The 19,238-nt window shown below is 40.9% G+C and overlaps 1 protein-coding gene across 2 annotated transcripts in view; it reads left to right on the top strand.

Moving 5' to 3' along the window:
- Positions 1–19,238, top strand: part of LOC122081999 (callose synthase 10-like) — a 107,927-nt gene that overhangs the window by 65,926 nt on the left and 22,763 nt on the right. Inside the window, exons 28-34 of one of the 2 annotated variants that reach the window (XM_042649466.1) lie at positions 36–139; positions 262–352; positions 435–595; positions 686–795; positions 4,444–4,578; positions 6,474–6,542; positions 6,659–6,812. In XM_042649466.1, coding sequence (XP_042505400.1) covers positions 36–139; positions 262–352; positions 435–595; positions 686–795; positions 4,444–4,578; positions 6,474–6,542; positions 6,659–6,812 — 824 coding nt within the window. Of the gene's footprint in view, positions 1–35; positions 140–261; positions 353–434; positions 596–685; positions 796–4,443; positions 4,579–6,473; positions 6,543–6,640; positions 6,813–19,238 lie in introns of both variants that reach the window. The other variant, XM_042649464.1, reaches the window with a different exon arrangement.

Raw genomic sequence — 19,238 nt, 5'->3', positions numbered from 1 at the left:
TGATAAAAAAATCAAACATAATACCTTCGGTACAGACACGGAATGAGACTCCTAGTCCTGAGCTAGCTAGAGGCGCTGCAAAAGCTGTGTATGACCTATATGAAGTAGTTACACATGACCTGCTGTCGGCTGAGTTAAGGTAAAGAAGTACGCCTGATTGCTTGCTTAAGATTAAGTATGCCTTTCTCTATTTGTCTAGGAAAATATTTTGTGTCGTATTAGGGAAAATTATGTGTTCTGATTGAGTATTGTATTCTACAGGGAGCAGTTTGATACATGGAACATAATAGCGAAAGCTAGAAATGAAAGACGTCTCTTTTCTAGAATAGAATGGCCAAAGGACCCGGAAATTGTACGAGTTGAATTTTTCTCCTTCATCACTTATTATTTTGTTTCACCTAGCTATAGCAGTTTTCTGTATTTTTTGTTCACAGAAGGACCAGGTGAAGCGATTGCACCTCCTCCTGACCGTCAAGGATTCTGCTGCCAATGTCCCAAAGAATCTTGAAGCAAGAAGAAGATTAGAGTTTTTTGCAAATTCTTTATTCATGAACATGCCTCCTGCAAAGCCAGTCTGTGAGATGATTCCATTCAGGTAAATATTTAAATGAGTGTATATTATTTTTGTCCTTACATCAATTGTTTCCTTGATTATGCTATTAATTTATGCATTTTTTTGGAATAGTGTGTTCACGCCATACTACAGTGAGACTGTTCTTTATAGTTCCTCTGAGTTGCGGGCTGAGAATGAGGATGGGATCTCTATTCTGTTTTATCTCCAGAAGATATTTCCAGGTAAATTTTGTTGCTTACTGATTGTATTTGGCTGTCTGTTGATCCGTTTCCTCTTTTTAAGAGTACAAATGTCATAAACTGCCCTCTGGAGCAATGTTGCAAGGGAATTTGTGCAAATGTAAGTCATTTGCTTGGGCCTTCCTATGTTACTGTGGTGGTTGTTATAAGGTGATGCCACCGTTTGTACTAGTTCTCTTTAATGGAAATGAAAGATGGAAGGGAAAAAAAAAAAATGAAAATCAGCTTTATTATTAAAATATGCATGTCATTTAAGTTCGTACCATTCTGACACACTAGCTTTTGTAGATTGATTAACAAGTTTTAAGCTTTGTAACATCTTACATATTTCGAAATTTTAATGGTATATTATTAGGGAGGGATTTTTGCACACTGCTACCCAGATGGGTTCTGCAAATCGATTTATAAGCTTACAACTGCCGAGCGGCTGTTCTGTGAGGGCCCGAATTTGGTGGACATATTGTCCATGTCATCATTTAGTCTTGTGTAAAATGTCAAACTAAAGTGACGTCTGCATGTTATTTAGGTTCTATGAATATTTTGTTCAGGAGGGCTCAATGGCAAGGATTTAAGAACCGAGTGAGAAAGCTCCATTCATGGCTTATGGCGCCAGTGTGAGCCATAGCAGTTTCTAGGTTCCTAGGCTGCCTAGTTGAGGCCAAGATGCCCAACGAGACGCCTTACTTGAGGAAATTGTGCCCCATTCTGCGTGCTGATTCTTGTTCCAAGTCTTCCGACATGTTTTTTCTTATTCTTTTTACCTATTCTTTACCCCTTCTTTGCCTTTCCTTCCCCCCCTCTTTCCTTCTACCTGTGCCCCTTTTTGTTGTGTAAAAATCCTTGTCTGTCCTTAGTATCTGTCAATTTTGGACTAAAGCAGGTTTGGGCGCCAAGGCAGACAAGGTACCTAGTCACCTTGGAAATCTCTGGGCACCTCTTCGATTAGAAGGCACCTTGACAACCATGAAACATGGTATGCCATATAGTGGAGATAGGTGACCAAATTTGACAAGTTACTCATCCTGGAGATTATCCAAGTATCCAGTTCAGGCAGACGAATCATCAATCCATGTGGTAGAAAAAATAGGGAGCATGGTGGACCCTTTCTCTGATTAAGTGTGAATCGGGGACCTTTTCCACCTATTATTATCTTAAAAATTTCTAGCAGCGTTTTGTTTTGGTTTTTGTAGTAGTTGTTTACTTGTTTTACAATTGTTGTTTCTCCTATTGTTGCATAAAATATGCGTTTTGAAGACTTTAAAACCCTTAATATAGGTGCAAATTGGTCCTAAATCTTCAATAATAGTCTTTTCTAAGTTTGCAGCTGTGTTATAGCATTGGCTTTTGTTCTTGTTTTACTAGTCATATGTGGAAAAATGAGTATTGTTATCACCTTCTCTAAAGCATTGGAATCTTGATTTCTCTTTCCAGCTTATTATATTCGAGAGCTAAACATTTTTTCTATCCAAGTTTTTTCAGTTTTTTCTCAGCACCTTTTTGCAGTTGTCAAGGCATTGACTAGGTGTCTAGGCTCTTTCTTGGGTCCAAGGCAACAACACTCCTTGTTGACACTTTACGAGCTTACATTGATTTTAAGTTTACTGCTACTCTTGGGTATGCCTTGGCACACTAGTTAGTAGTCCTGGCATAGGGGCACTCCTAGCTGTCAGTAATGGAAGGAACTGAGGAAGACAATTCGCTTGTTAAAGGCGAGGAAGGACGATGGATTCAATTCATTTGGACTGATAAGAAGGAAAAAGAGTACCGGATTGGATTGAAAGCTTGTTGAAGCTAGCAAACTCCTATCTCTTCAAATCTGACTCCCTCTGGACTGTCTCTCTTCCTTCTGACGCATCCTCTAGGCACATTGCCTTTGGCTCCATCTCTTCCTCTACTGAACCAAGACTTGCTTATGGCTTGACTCTTGGCACCCCTTTAGGGCCATCTTCTCCTTTGGCTTTAGCAGGAATGCCATTGTTGCTTCCATTATTAGTTATTAACAATAGAGCTTGGTCCCCCCCTTCCTCTTCTCCCCCTCTCGCCGATCTCTACGCTGCCTTGCCCCCCACTCCTCCTGGTAATCATGGTAATGAAGATAAAAGCTCCTAGCTCCCTTCTTCCTTGGGCAAAATTTACCTCTTCCTCTGCTTGGGATTTGTTAGATTTAAGGGATCCTATGTCTCCCTCTTTTTTTTTTTTTTTTGGGGGCGGGTGGTGTTATCAACAAATTCATTGAAAATGACACTCAACTTATCTATGTTATGCTTCTTGACTGTCTAACATTTCATCCCATACATCATAGCGGTCTTACGATTGTCCTGTAGAATTTTACTTTAAGCTTTAGAGGTATATACGTCTATCACACAACACTCCAGATGCACCTCTCCACTTATCCATCCTACTTTATTTCTGTGGGAAACATCATCATTTATCTCACCTTCTTGGTTTATGATTGATCCCAAATATCTGAATTAGTCACTTTGCGGGATCTCTCTCTCCTCAAGTTTCACCACATTGTTGTTTGTCCTCGAGTGATTAAAGTTACACACCATATACTCCATCTTCGTTTTACTTGAGACTCCTACATTTTAGGGTAGATCTCCATAACTCCAACCTATCGTTGATCTCTGCTACTGTCTTAGCCACCAGCACAATATCATCGGCGAAAAGTATACAACATAGAACCTCCCCTTGAATGTTCTTGGTTATCCACGATAAGCGTAAACGAAAAGGGACTTAAAGCGGATCCCTGATTTAACCTAATAGTGATTGGAAACTCATAGCCTTGAGCTCCCATTGTTCTCATTACTCATCACCACGCCCTCATTCGTGTCTTTAATAATATCTACATATTTACTTGACACCCGTTTCTTCTCTAATACTTTCAGATTAGCTCTCTGGGGACTCTGTCGTTGGCCTTTTCTATGTCAATGTAGACCATATGGAGATCCTTCTTATAGGTTTTAGACATTTCCAAAAAACTTATATATCTATATATCTATATATTATTTGAGTTTCCTGAAATTTCCAATATTTTATAGTACTTTATTGTGAATTTATATTGTAGGGGCCAGGGAACAATGCATCCATTATGCACATATGCCAACAGTCCTGTCAACTTGTAATATATACAACTCAACTGCACTTAGCTCAACTCAACTAAGCCTTATCCTAACTACATGGGGTGGGCTACACGATCCTCTCTCCCTAGTCAAAAAACATATTTTCATGTGATGTTCAAACAAATTTTTGATTCTTGTATAATTTTTAGTTATTGAGATTATAAGATGGAGACTAGGAATTTATGTTAAAATAGTTTAATTGAAGATTTCTTTTCCCATCCCTAGCTATATTGATAAGTTTGATAGTCTCATTTGGTAGCATATCTTCGAATTCAATTACTTAGTTTTCCATTCATGGAACCCCTTTTTTTTCAAACTTTTATGTGCTTGTTCTACTCCAACATTTTGTTCAGTTGGGAATTCAACTGTGTTGTGAACATTATCAGCATCTTTATTGAATTGTGAAGTTTGTTTCTTTTATAAATAAAATTTTTACCATCCACAAGTGCTGCTACTGATATCATGTTGTAGCTTGTTGCTGACTTACTGTATATGGTAAAACTGACAGATGAATGGATGAATTTTTTGGAACGAATTGGTCGGACTGAATCGACCGCGGAAGCTGATCTTGAGGAGAGTTCTAGTGATTCCTTAGAGCTTCGGTTCTGGGTATCTTATCGAGGTCAAACTTTAGCTAGAACTGGTGAGAATTGACTTATATTTATTGTCATCATCTTTATCTTCTTTTCCATATGCATACAATAAAAAATAGAGCTTACACAGTGCACAAGGCTCCCGGCACTGCGTGGTTTAAGGGAGTGTCATATTGTACACAGCCTTAACCCGCTTCAAGGAGGGACTGTTTCCCGTCTTGAACCTACAGCCACTAGGTCACAATGGAGCAACCTTACCATTGTGCTGAGGTCTGCCCTCATTTTATTGTTAGGCTAGGTTTGACTACCCAACTCTAGGTAAGGATCCACCAACACGTGACAACTCCAATAACACCTTACTGTTAGTACCGTTAACAGTATATAAACAACCCCAGGGCTGTAACAAATACCCAACAGCAGCCTATCGGCTAGGATAGAATGATATGAAATCCAGCAAACAATAATGTTAACAAATCACTGATGAACAGGCAGTATTTTTTACTTAAATCTCAGTCAATCCAAACCCCTACAGTAAGTTACAAGCCCCAGAATAACAAACTAAGAACTTGGACAGAATGCAAGTTAACCTGAATCCCGGAAATTAGGTCAAAATGGAGAATTTAAATAACTCACAAAAGAGGGCTCAGGTAGAGCTGAAACCCTGGTCTAGTGAGGTTTATGGAAACATTAATAAATCCTCAAAAGTTGGGCCTGAGTTGATGGTTGTATAACCAGTGGAGAAATCTTTATTTAGGTCAAGATTGGAGAGATTTCTGAGAACTTGATGACCAGACCTCAAGAGGCCTTGCACGGCTGGTTGAGTGGCCTTCGGGTGGTGTCTGATATGTCTTCAAAATATGGCCTTAATGGCCGAAGGGATCTGTGAGATGAGGTTGATGTTGCTGCCCAAAAAATCTCCAGAATTTGTAGCTTTGAATGATCGTCTCAGATCACAACGGCAGCAGAAATTGATGTTGGCCTTCAAAGGGCTTCCAATAGATCTTGGGTGGATTGAATAACTCACAGAAAATAAGAGAAATAAAGGGAGAGAAGGGGGATAATGGATTGGGCCTCTCACCCTTACGTAGATCTCTCACCTCACTGCATCACAGAGCCATAATTTGCAATAAACTGTTTCTTTTTTTATAATTTCAATCGTGGGCTTGGTTCCCCTTTCAGCTTGTATTTATAACAAGTAATAATAGATTACAAAAATAGGAACTTAGTACATGCGTGGACTGCTTGGTGATTAAGTAACTTGATTACAAGGAAATAGAACGAAGGAAAAATGGAACTTAATAAAAGAGAAACTCCTAGACAATGGAAATAGAAACTAAATATTAGGAAACTTTATAGCTAATGAAAATTGAAACTATAGGTAAGGATTCCCATGCTAGGCAACATCTTCTTGGTCTTATCTCTCATGCAAGCTGGCTCCATAGGACCCACCAACATCTTCAAAAGATCTCTACCGCAAGGAAGTATTCTGGCTGTGACACTGTTCACGTGAACAGTTTTTTTGGCTTCTAGAAGTTCACATTCACAAGGAAAACTTTCAGCCAAGATCTCTGTGCTGGGCCCCACAAGATCTGATAAGAATTCTCCCAAATAATTCTGATCGAAGGCCATTCTTGGGCTGGAATAATGACTTGAATCTGACTTGGATAACAGGTTACTTTGAAGCAGAATATGGTTAGACCATTGACTTAAATTGGTGGCCAAGATAGCCAGCTATGAACAAAATTTGGAACACCAAGACCAATTGAGGACTTGGTCTACAACTCTACATCACTTTTCCATATGCATACGATCACATTGTGAAATTTGTTTGTTCATTCTTCATGTTTTTTGTAGCATTGGTCACTGTTGGTGCTTATCACATTTGCTCTTAGGCCTTCCCTTCTCTTGTATTTCTCTCTGAATATTTCTCTTGCTTCGAATACAGTGCGTGGTATGATGTACTACAGAAGGGCTCTAATGCTGCAAAGTTTTCTAGAAAAGAGAGCATTAGGAGGTATTTGTTACTAAAACTATTCCTATACCCTTTGTCATCAAATTAGTGGAGCATGCTTCTAATATGCTCATATATTTGATTTTATGACATTGAAATAGATGATGGTTATTTGGTGGGCAATTTTCATACATCACAAGGTTTTGAGATATCTCATGTGTCTCGAGCACAGGCTGATCTGAAATTTACTTATGTGGTGTCATGCCAAATTTATGGGCAACAAAAACAGAAGAAAACTCAAGAGGCAGCTGATATTGCTCTTTTGTTGCAAAGGTTAGTGAATAGTTTTTTTTTTTTGGACCTAATTGTACACAAATTTTGTGGTGTTTGATTGTTGTTCTGTGTTGGTTGTTTTTGGCTTAATAGATTGAGAATGAAACATGAAGCAAGGTAAATTGTACAGAAGGTTCTCACATTTGTTGAAATTGCACCTGCCAATATAGGTTTTCCCTAAATCTTGTCCAAGGTCACCCAAATGAGAAAGCATTGGGAACACCAAACAAAAATGTACATTTTTGCTTGTAAACTATGTCATATGATACACTAATTGTTGAAAGATTTCAGCTGCTCTGGAACAATTGCCTGATCAAAGCGTGCTCAGACCCTGTTCTATAATAAAGCTTCAGCTTTGATTTCCTTCTTTCTATCCACTGTGGTTGGAATTTTGTGCAATCTCAAGTGCTTAAAAGTACCAGTATATCCTTTCTATCGAAATTCACTTGGCTCACCATAATGCAGGAGCAGATTACAAGTAACTAACTCCGCAGTTTACAACTCCAAACAAGACAAAAGGACTAGGAAACAAAGAAATCTGAACTATACCTCTTGAATGTTACAGCAAATAAAATAAAAAAGAAGAATAAAACAGATGGGGGTTGAGAAGGGTGAAAGAGAATAAAGGAAGTGGCTATCTCAGCCTGGGCTTCTCACCCACAGCTATTCTAAGCATTTAGTTGCAAATTTTTTTTCATAAATGCAAACTTTCTTTCATTCAAATCTGTCCAATAATGGTACATATGCCTCTCTATTTATAGAGGAGAAGTTTACAATCATACTAATACTAGGAGCTAGTTTCCCAATAGGACTAGACACTCCTACTACAACTAGGAGCTAGTTTCTCAATATGACTAGACACTCCTACTACAACTAGGAATTCAAAATAGGACTAGGACTTGACTTTATGACTCCAACATGGTGTAGGACTAACTAACTAATAGTCCATATGGGACTTTACAACCAACTAATGGCCTAATGGGCATTTATTGAATTAAATAGCAACTAATTAAACTAATGAATAAAATCCCGTTTTCCTACTTTCTACCCATATTTTTGGTATATTAAAGTGGTCCATTTCAAAGAAAACCCATGGGATCAAAGGCCTAACACATACATAACACAACCCAAGGCTTATTTGCAATAAAATAAGCCCAAGTGACTTATCTACATCACACCATCTTTTTGTTTGTATTTTGGTAAGCAAATTTCTTGAATAAAAATAATTTTTCCTCTCCCCTCCCTCGTCGATAACCTGAACCTATGCCCTCTCCCCTCCCTCCGCCGGTCGCTGCAGACGGTGGCCCCAACCTTCTTGCCTGCCCTCCTCTCTAGCCCCTCCTCCCTCTTCTCCTAATTGTCATCCTTGGTCCTCTGTCGTTGCCTCCACTCTTTCTCCTTTCTCTCCTCAACCTCCTACCTCTGGCCATTCTCTTACTTCCACCCACCCTCCTCCCTGAACTCCACCCCTGTCGGCCTTTGCCCCCTGGGCTCCTTGATTCCAAAATTTGTAAATGGAAACTCTGCGTCGTTGGTTCCTTTTTGGGAAGCTGACCTTCGTTTGCAATCGTTAAAGCCTCCCTTCTCAACCAGTGGCGCCCCTTGTGTCCTCTCACCTTCTATATGCTCGATAATAGGATTTTCATCTTCAACTTCTCCTCCCCTGAAGATAAGGCTATTGCTATTGACGGCGGCCCTTGGTTCGTGGGCAAAAACCGATCTTCTTCAGACAATGGGACGAACGCACCTCCTTCCAACGTTCGGAACTGACGTCCATTCCCCTTTGGATCTCCCTTCCCAACCTTCCCCTTCACTTCTGGTGTGTTAAGGGTCTAAGCATCTTTGGTTCTATCATTGGCAAGCCTCTTTACTCAGACAAGAGAACTAAGACTATAAATCGTCTCTCCTTTGCTTGTATTTGTGTTGAGGTCTCAGCTGAAAGGATTCTTCCCTCTTCTGTTACTGTCCTCGAGGGAGATGATCACTCCTTTAAACAAGAAATAAAATATGATTGGATTCCTCCCATGTGCTCTAGTTGCGAATGCTTTGAACATACAACAGTGCATTGTGGAAAAAAAATTTCAAATATTACATCCCAAGAAGACATCCCGACAGAAAAATGAAGAAGCGATTGTGTCTTCTCCTCATGAAATTATCGCTTGCTCGTCTTTGGCATCCTCAGCACCTGAAAACCTATCTTTCGAGCACCGGTCCCTAAGAAAATCATCAAGAAGGAATCGTGGACGGAATTCATTGTCGGCGGCTGTTATCTCCAACACTTTAGATCCTTCATCCTCTACTTGTGGTCCGAGTAAAGATTTGTTGGTCAATAACCGCTACTCCACCTTGGCTTGCCTTGATGAACTCACCTTGCCTGCCATCCTAACACCCCCCTACTTCCTCTCTCTGCCCCTCTGTTCCTCTTGACACCTCCTCCTCCCTCGCTTCTGAGCTTGTGGCCAAACCTTGTGCCTCGTACCTGGTTCCTTCCCCTCTTCCTTCTATCCCCTCCACCTCGGCTCTCCCCCGTATCCTTCCTCTTCCTCCTTCTTGGCTTGGCTCGTTGTCTGCCTCTGGTACGACAACCCCTCGACCCCCCTCTTTTGGTTAATTCCTCTAATTCCTCTCTTAGGGCTAATTCCTCTATCCTAAACAGGCCGGTCCAACTTGAACCGCTTTTCTATCCATTAAACTAATTTCTATTGGTTGAGCTTCTTTTTAAATTCTCCAAATTCCCTATAGATTATCCACTTTTTCTAGCTAATTTATACGACTGAACCACCCGTTTTGCAACCCTGCTGACCCTCTTCCCAACCCATATCACCCACCATCTTCTCCCACCTTTCCTGATCTTGGTCCATCCTGTCTAGACCTGACCTGACTCCCACAATCGTCGCCTTCCTCACCCACCTCTCCCTCTGCCCCCTGAGTTGTGAGACCTGCCCACTCGAGACTTCCTCTCTCCTTTGACCCCTTCGCGAGTCCCTGTCCCCCCTCCTTGGCTCGATCCCCCCTCCTCTGACCACCTTGCCTGCCTGCCTGCCCTACGACCTTGGAAGGCACCTCCATCGCTCTACTAGCAACTCTTCCACTTGGCAATTGTGCCATCACCTGCCCTGCTGAAGTCTCTGCTATTGATGACAATTGCTCTCACCCTCACGTCGCTGTAACTCTCGCCATTGCGGATACCACTGCCCCCTTTAGTGATACCTCCCCTACCACTGGGCTCTCGCCTGGCCCACTGTCGGGAATTGAGCCTGAAACATTCCCCCTACTGCCTCTTTGCTCTTCCCTTTCAACATCAATTCTCCCTCCACTACGACAAAGTTGGCTGCCTCGGCTACTTATGCTCCTATATCTGGGACATCCACTAGCCTCTCGTCAGCCTTGCCTTTCACGCCTTGGAAGACGTCATCACTCAAGGTGTCAATTTCAAACTGAAATCGAGCCGAATTAACCGGACCGAACCGAATAAATTCGGTTCAACTTCGGTTTGAATATGTGAGTATGCTATTTGGTTCGGCTCGGTTTCGGTTTAGGGTGTTAGAACCGTCGGTTCTAACCGAAACCAAACCGAATTGCTCTTATCATTCAAGAGTGTTTTTTGTAAGCTCTTTTTTTTATGTGGTAAGTGTTTTTTGCAATTTATCATGACATATTTACAAGCTAAGATAAATTTGGAGTTAACAATGGCCATAAGGTCCATAACTTGAGCCCATTATGCCCTTTGGTCCATCACAGTCATGGTTCAAAAGTGAAACCGTTTTCGTAACGGAATTAAAACCGAGGTATAAAAATGAGTTAAAAATACAAATTAGAGCTGAATTGGAACTGAAATCGAACTGAGCCGAATTGAATCAGTTTGAGTATTAAATATGGAACCGAGTCGGTTCTCGGTTCGGTTATAGTCCACTGTATCATCATTTGGAACCGAACCGATTGACACCCTTAGTCATCACCACCCTCCACCTCTGCTGATTCTGGCGCTTCCCGCCCCTTGTAACACTATTGATTTGGGTGCTTCTCATCCTTGCAATATAGCTTATGCGCCCCCTCTGGAACTTGACACTCTCCATGTGGGCTCCTCCCCTATGGACTATTCCCCTTCTGGGAATTGTGGTCACTTGGCTGAGACATCCCCCCCATGCCCAGACTGGCTCCTCCGGTCCCCCACAAATCCCTTGTTGTTGGCCTCAAGAAAAAGGCCATGTCTACCCTCCCACGCCCTAAGGGTCTCTCCAACACTAAGCTTTCCACCCCCCGTTGCCCTCCCCCCTTAAAGAGTACTCCTGCTGTACTAAGACCAAATCTGCCCCTTCCTCATGCTCCTTGGAGTCTCGGCTGCCTTCCCTCCCCCATCCAAATGATACCTTGGGTCATATGGAATGTCAGAGGTCTTAACTTCTTTGCCAAATAGGACTCTATTCACTCCCGTATCAAATCTTCCAAGGTAGCTATTTGTTGCCTCCTTGAAACTCGTGCCCTTGGAGCTAATGCCTCTCGCATTGTTGCCTCTATTGTCCCCTCCTGGTCCTTCATTTCCAACTATGCCCATTTGCCTAACAGGTGCATTTGGATCCTTTGGAACCCTCTCCTCGTCAATATCTCCCTTCTTGCCTCTTCCTCTTAAGTCATTCATTTCTGCTTCTCCCTTCCCTCGGGCTCCCCTCTTTCCCTTTTCTCTGCTGGCTATGCTCTTAATCGGGCCCCTGATAGACTCCCTTTGTGGTATGACCTCTCCTCTCTTCCCTACGGTATTGGTGGAGATTTCAATGTGGTTCGGGCTTCTCATGAAAAAATTGGTGGAACACCCATTGACCTCTCTTCATCTGAATCCTTTAGGTGGCGTTTGGTTTGAATTATCCATTGGATCAGATTCCAGGGATTCAGGATTCTGGATCTAACTCATATGGATGAGTTTCTTTGGAATAATTTTCTTCTAGTAAAAAAACTGTTTGGTTACCCTGATTCTGTCACTTGATTCTGAGGGGAAAATTGTTTAGTTACCCTGATTCTGTCACTTGATTCTGAGTGAAAAACTGTGTGGTTACCCTGATTCTTGCCATTGATTCTGAGTTTGGTTACCTTTGAGTCTTTGAACCCATGTTCTGTTGGCAAAAAAAAAAAAAAGAAAAAAAAAATCCAAAAACTAAAATTTGTTCCACACATGTACTTTATTTTTTATTTTTCTTTTTATAGTAATATGTGAAAAAAAAAAGTGGAACTCGTGAGCTATCAAGTCTAATAGAGTAGTGCAGTAATTTATTTATTTATTTGTAAATTGAAGAGGACAAAAAGAAGAAAATTACAAGGCATGATTGTAGTTCATGTAATCGAAATAGGTATCGTGCATCTTAAAAAAGAATAATATAGTATTGAGTTGTTTTTTTTATTAAAAAACATGATTTGATTTCTTCATGTAATGGTTTTGGGTAGGTATTAAGTCTTTTATATTTTTAATTTAATTTCTTTTTTTTGTATATTATTTATAATTGCTAACTATTTAGTTTGGAAATATCTTAATTTGGAACAATTCAATTGATACGATCAGTTTAATTCATTATACCTAAACCATGGCTGGGAGGATTTTCGCATGCACCCAACACATTGGCACTCACCTATTATCTCTATAGTCTTCACTCTTCACTGAATTGAAGTCGACAATAAATGGATACTTTGCATCGTCTAGGCGAAGACACGCGTTAATAAATTTAAATTGGATATAAACAACTAGTCATTTCATTGTTAAGAACAGACCATATAGTTCAACAAAAATTTTAGTACCTACTTTATATTGCATTGAAATATGAAAAAATTACTACCAGAAGTATAACTATTATAAACTGACCCATCAAACTCAAAGTATTCTTCAGACTACGAACCTCGTTAGTAAGAATTTTCAATTATTCTTTCATCTGCTCTATTTGTACATTTCTTTCATCCACTATTGTTGGAGTAGCATCTCTAGGCACAACCACAGGGTCACACCAAGAGCAGAAGCCACAACCTTCTATTCGGAAACTCTGGGCAACAATAATATAATCTGTATCTGTTTCGGGCATAATCTGAAATTCTAACAGATGCCCTTCTTTGACTGCCACATTGTAAGTTCCTATACAATGGAACTTCCGAGCTGTTGGCATCACTACCAATGTTTGATGACATTATTTAACTGTAAAATAAACAATAAGCAGATGGCCATGTCAGGAGGATTCATTCTATTAGCTTATATGAACTCTGAAACACAAATGCCATATACCTCTTGTTCTTATTATCAATTAATTTACAAAATGGCGATTATCATACCAATTGGAGTACACATTGAAACACTGCAGGGTGTCAGCTTTACTTTTACCAGCAATAACCAGTAAAAATATATATATATATATATATATATCAGCCATCAAAGAAGGGATTTATGAAGAGTCTACTAACAAGTGAATATTTTCTAACATTAGAAACTAACAATCGATCAAGGTTGATAAAGCCATTGAATAACATGATAAATTAATATCCGAAACCTCAAGGCCCTAAACTTATAATATATCATACCCTACTAAGTACTACCCCCCATTTCATGACTTCGAAAAAAAAAAAAAATTACACGTTTAATTAGAAGTCTTCATAGGGGCTGCTCTAAGTTCTACTGCATATGGGTATTTTCTCTTCCTAATTGGGGCTCAGGTTCACCTTTTCTCAGGCAATTAAAGTGTCTCCACCAGTGGCTGCAAACAACAGTTGTTTGTATTCATTCGACAGAATTAGTAAGTCCAGAGGACTAAAAAAGTTAGATCATTCCATTGAGCACCAAACAGCAGTACCCGATAGCAAAATAGAATAAACGTGGCCTGAGAAATCAATAGAACACTATAACCAGCAATTATTGGAGTTAGTTAACTCCCAAATTTAAAGCAAAGAATCCCCAATAATACTATAATACTGATGTATATCACCAATCATATCTGAAATCAATTTAATAGAGAAAAGGGGGTTAATACTGTATTACCGCAGGCTGTATAAGAAGAAGTTTAACTGATGGACATCTCTGCTCAATTGATTGAAAAAATTAGATGGAGATTGAAAATGAAAACTCAAAAAACAACAGAAAAAGAAAAGAAAACCGGTCTTCATCATAATGTGTTTCTACTTTCTTACAAGCTTGTATACGTTGTGATGGTGGGGTTCTAGTTGAGGAAAAGTAAAGCAATTGTTTACATAATTACGAGGAACTAATGGACATAATATGATCACATTTAATCATCAAAAAACAGTGAAGTGAATAATAATTGAATATTCTAATCAGCAATGACAACTTTACATATGTCAATTCAGTATTTGAAAGGAAAGTAATGAAAACTCTAGGAAAAAGTAGAAAGATCAAATAGAAAACTCGGACGAAGAGAATTTCATTGTAGGAATTCATTTTTGGTTTTAGCCAGAGCACCTATTTATACACTTGAATTTGGTAAATAATTGGAGTAAAAAAATTAAAAACTCAGCCTAATATTCTAAACTGGTGGAAATACAAGAGGATTTAGGATTGATTTCCAACTCCTAGAAACGGGAGCTTTTGACTTTGGTTTGGGTATCTAAAGGATGGGCCATAATAATGAAAACAACTATGCTGATCTTAGGCTCAGGCGAATCTTCCGGTAGATTTAGGATTGATTTCCAACTCCTAGAAACGGGAGCTTTTGACTTTGGTTTGGGTATCTAAAGGATGGGCCATAAGAATGAAAACAACTATGCTGATCTTAGGCTCAGGCGAATCTTCCAGTAGCACCACACAAATGTTCTGTTTTAACTGCCATTGCTGCCGCTACTACAGCAGAGACCCATAGATTATGGACATTTTAATGGAGCAGATGTCCACTAGGTGCTGCTGTCTTCTTCAGATGCCATCTTCTCTTTCTAATGACTATTCCCTTCATTGGTGAATAGAGAGAAAAAAAAAAAAAAAACTATTCTTGTTGTCTCAACTATGCAACATCATGGGAAGCTGTAAAATCTGATATCTTTAAAAGACACATCTCTTAAAAGTCTTGACAAAATAGGAAGACATTTCATGAATTTATACACTAACTATTTCTATTTGTAGAAATATATATTGAAATAAAAAATACCTACCACAGCTACTTCATGAATCAATCCATTAACAATGAATCTAAAATATGGAACCTAAACAACTATCATGCAAAACCCAAATGCTGAAAACCTATCAATATCAACAACGGCAGACAATGAAAGGAAATAAAACTGAGAAACTTTTAAATTCTACACAAAAATATAAATGGCTGTGATTAGTAGAATTTTGAAGGATAAAAGTAAAAAAAATCATTAAACAAAAAAAGAAATGAACCTATTTGATGCAGAACCTCCTTTAGCTATTACAGAGAACTTGCTGGTCTTGTGGAGTCTTGAATCTTCCTTTTGTTTTGGAGGGAATTGGTTGGACACTTCAATGGCAAAGTTTCCGTCTCAGTGGAATAGGGCAAATCGAGAGCAAAGAAACCTACATACAACAAAAATAAGTTATCCGAAAGAGAACTAGAAGCAAAGGGGGGAAATAACCGTTATGCTATATCTGAAACTTAAAATCCCCAAATTAGGGTTTTAGATCTTTGATTGAAGAAGATAACGGACCATACCGCTGACTTCAGATGGATTTTGCACTACCCTCGGCAGCCGATCGTCTAAGCCAAATGTGTCGATCGTCTAAGCCAAATGTGTAAATCTTACACAGTGAAATAGAAACCTAAGAGGCAAACCCTAGATATGAAGGTAACAACATAAAAATTAGAAACCTAAGCTCAATAATATGAGTAAAACACAGACGAAGAACAAAAAGAAGAAAACACAAAGAGGACCAAACACCTTGAATACAACATCGGTTTTCAGATGGCTATCGACTGCGATGGTCTTCCATGCAAAGCGGGTAAATGTGTGACAAAAGAAAACACAACTGAGAAGAAGACGAAGACGAAGAAGAAGAAGGAAATCTCACCTCGCATTTTCACTTTCATCGGAGAGCATCGATCGGCTTTCAGCGACTGAGGGTAAAGAGAGAAAAACCCGATAAAAGTTGATTCACCCTGATTCTCTACCTTTTATATGAACCCTGGAATCCCTTGACTCGATTCCAGATTTACCTATTCAGGTTAATCCACTTGAGTCCTGGGTTTTAGTGTAAATGGGTGATTCAGTTGAACACGCCGACTCCGGATCAGTTGCCTTAAAATATGAACCAAACGATTTAATTTAAATGAGAACCTGAATCCCTAGAATCTGAGCTGGTGGATAATTCGAACCAAACACCCTTTAATAATTGCATTGAGGATATTGGGATGGATGATCTTAGATGGACCAGATCGGAATCACTTGGCAAAATCACCGTATTAGTCATGACCGTGTGGCCTGTAAGCTTGACTGTCTTCTTGTCATTGAAGCTTGGCTCATTGCCTCCCCTGCTTCCCACGCCAATTTTGACCTCCCTTGTATCTCCAACCATTCCCCCATCTCCATCTTCGTGCAGCTCCATATCTCCTTCGGCCCCAAGCCCTTCTCGTTTTTTGACATGTGGTCCCTTTATGATGGATTCCTTCCCTTGGCTAGGGATGCCTGAGCCATCCCCACTGCCGTTTCCTCCTCTACTGTCATTGCCTTTGTCAAAAAGCTAAAAAATGTCAAAATGACTCTCAAAGTGTGGAACTATACCACTTTTGGTCATATCTCTGATCAAGTCTTTTCTTGCTGAGAAAAGCTTACCCTCATTCAGTCCAGACTCCAGCTTGATCGTTTCAACTCTTCCCTTGCTATGGAGGAAAAGCAGGCTCCTCTAGACCTCTCCTCCCGCCTTGCTCAGGAAGAATCCTTCCTCCACTAGAAATCCAGGATTAATTGGTTTGAACTGGGAGACTCTAACACGGCTTACTTTCATCGCTCTCTTAAAGCCCGAACTAATGCTAACTCCATTCTCAAGCTCATCTCTCGCTCGGGTTTGGAGCTTACCTCCCACAATGACATCAAAACTGAAGCTGTCTCCTACTTCGAGGATCTCTTTTACCCTCCCCCATAACTCTCACAAATTCATCCCTGATTATCTTTTGCCTTCCCTTCAAGATAATTCTCGGATGATGAGATCTTGGCTGCTGTCATCCATCATAAAACCAATAAAGCTCCTGGCCCTGGTGGCTTTACTATGGGCTTCTTCTCCACTTGCTGGCATATCATTCCTGATAGACCTCATCTTTGCCATCCTAAATTTTTTCCTCAACCCCTCCCAAATCTCAGGCATCAACCATTCCTTCCTCTGCCTCATCCCCAGGAAGGGTGGTGCTCAATGCATGTCTGATTTCAGACCCATCCCCCTATGCAGTCTCCTTTACAAGTTAATTGCCAAAATCCTTGCCAACAAGATCCAAAAGGTTATTGATTCCATCGTCAGTCCAAATCAATTTGCTTTCAATGCTGAAAGAAGCATATCGGACATCATCATCCTTTGTCATGAGATTGTTTAAGGTTTCAACCGCAAACCCCACTCATCAGCGGCCCTTATGAAGATAGACATACACAAGGCGTTTGACTCGATCCGTTGGAATTTTATCTCCTCTGTCCTCCAAATTTCCTTCCCTCCTTCGTTCATTGGATTCACTCTTGTATATCCACCCCCCGCTTCTTTGCCCTCCTTAATGGTACCCTGCGAGGTATTTCTCCACTGCGGCTGGCATCCGACAGGGATGCCCTCTCTCACCCCTTTTTTTTTCCTGACCCTCGAAGTCCTCTCCCACTCAATCTTATCCTCCACTGAACAACACCACATCTCCTCCATCCCTAAATGTAAAGTTCTCATGTTTACCCATCTAGCTTTTGTTGATGACCTAATGATCTTCTCTAAAGCCAATCATGCCTCCATCTCCAACATCATGGCCTCCCTCTAGCTTTTTGAAAACCTTTATGGATTGAAAATTAACCTCCTCAAATCCAGTCTTTTCCTTTTGGGAGTCTTGGATTCCAATCAAGCCCAACTCCTTGCCATCTCTGGATTCTCCTCTGGAACCATCCCTGTCAAATACCTTGGCCTTCCTCTCATCTCCTCTCATCTCTCCCATCATCATTGTTCTCCCATCATTGACTACTTTGGAAGGGGAAGCTCCTCTCCTATGCTGCCCCGCCAGGTCCTTATCAAGTTTGTCCTCCAATACCTCTACCTTTATTAGTCGGGCATTTTCCTCCTCCCTGCTTCCACTTCCAAAGCCATTGACTCTCACCTTTGTACCTTCCTCTGGAAAGGAAATGAGACCACTAGATTCCTCAACCCAATGAGTTGGTCGAATGTCTATCGGCCCAAGTTCAAAGGAGGATTGGGTCTCTTCAAAATAAAGGATGTCAACTCTGCTGCTATCCTCAAGCTCATCTGGAAAAGCAGCTCTAAGCAGCAGAGTATTTGGGTGTCTTGGGTTTACTCTGTCCCCCTTAAAAATGATTCCCTTTGGACTGCTTCCCCCTCTCCCAATGTTTCCTGGATCCGGAGATGCATCCTCAATTCTAGATCCTTAGCCCTCTCTACAGTTTCTTGCACCATCAACAGTGGCTCCTCCACCTTGCTTTGGCTTGACCCCTGGCACCCTACGGGCATCCTTCTCCCCCTTGTCTCCCCCAGAATCATCGTCGCTTCTAGCTTGACTCAATCTGCCACCGTTGACTCCATCCTCTCTCCTATTGGCTGGTCCCGACCCGCCTTTCTTCCTCCCCCCCTTCCTGATCTTTGGTCTACCCTCCCCATCCCCCCAGACACCGAGGATCTCTGGACACCATCATTTGGGCCCCCTCCTTCTCGGGCAACTTCTTTTCAGCATCTGTTGGAACTTTACCTGCTCTAAAGATCCTCCTATTCCTTGGAGAAATATCATATGGTTTAAAGGCCACATCCCTCACCATAGCTTCACTGCCTGGCGTGCCCTCTCCTACTGTCTCCCAACACAGTCCTTCCTTAACTACCATCAAATCCGAGTCCCTACCTCCTATTGTTTGTGCTAGCATGGTTCTGAAGATGTTGACCATCTTTTCTTCTCTTGCCCCTTCTTTGCATCGATCTGGAAGGTCCTGCGCTCTTGCTGGCCCTCCACTCATCCCATCCTTCCCTTTCCCCGCGAATGGATTTAGGTAGACATGACCTATAGTGGCTCCACCATTTGTGACATAGCTGGGAAACTAGCCTTTTGTGCCACCATCAACCACCTTTGGATGGAACGAAATCTATGTAGATGGACCCCCAACTCCCGTTCCTTGGAAGGGATTTGGAAGGCCATATACTTTAATGTGTCCTCCAAGCCTAGATGTCTCTGCCATCATCCAGTCTGTGATACCCCAAGGAATAGGCTCATTGTTGTCTCCTGGGGTCTTCCTACATGTATCATCTTCCCCCCC

Source organism: Macadamia integrifolia, chromosome 6, assembly GCF_013358625.1.
Source record: "Macadamia integrifolia cultivar HAES 741 chromosome 6, SCU_Mint_v3, whole genome shotgun sequence".
NCBI classification, from domain to species: Eukaryota; Viridiplantae; Streptophyta; class Magnoliopsida; order Proteales; family Proteaceae; genus Macadamia; species Macadamia integrifolia.
This window is presented reverse-complemented; position numbering and strand designations above follow the sequence as displayed.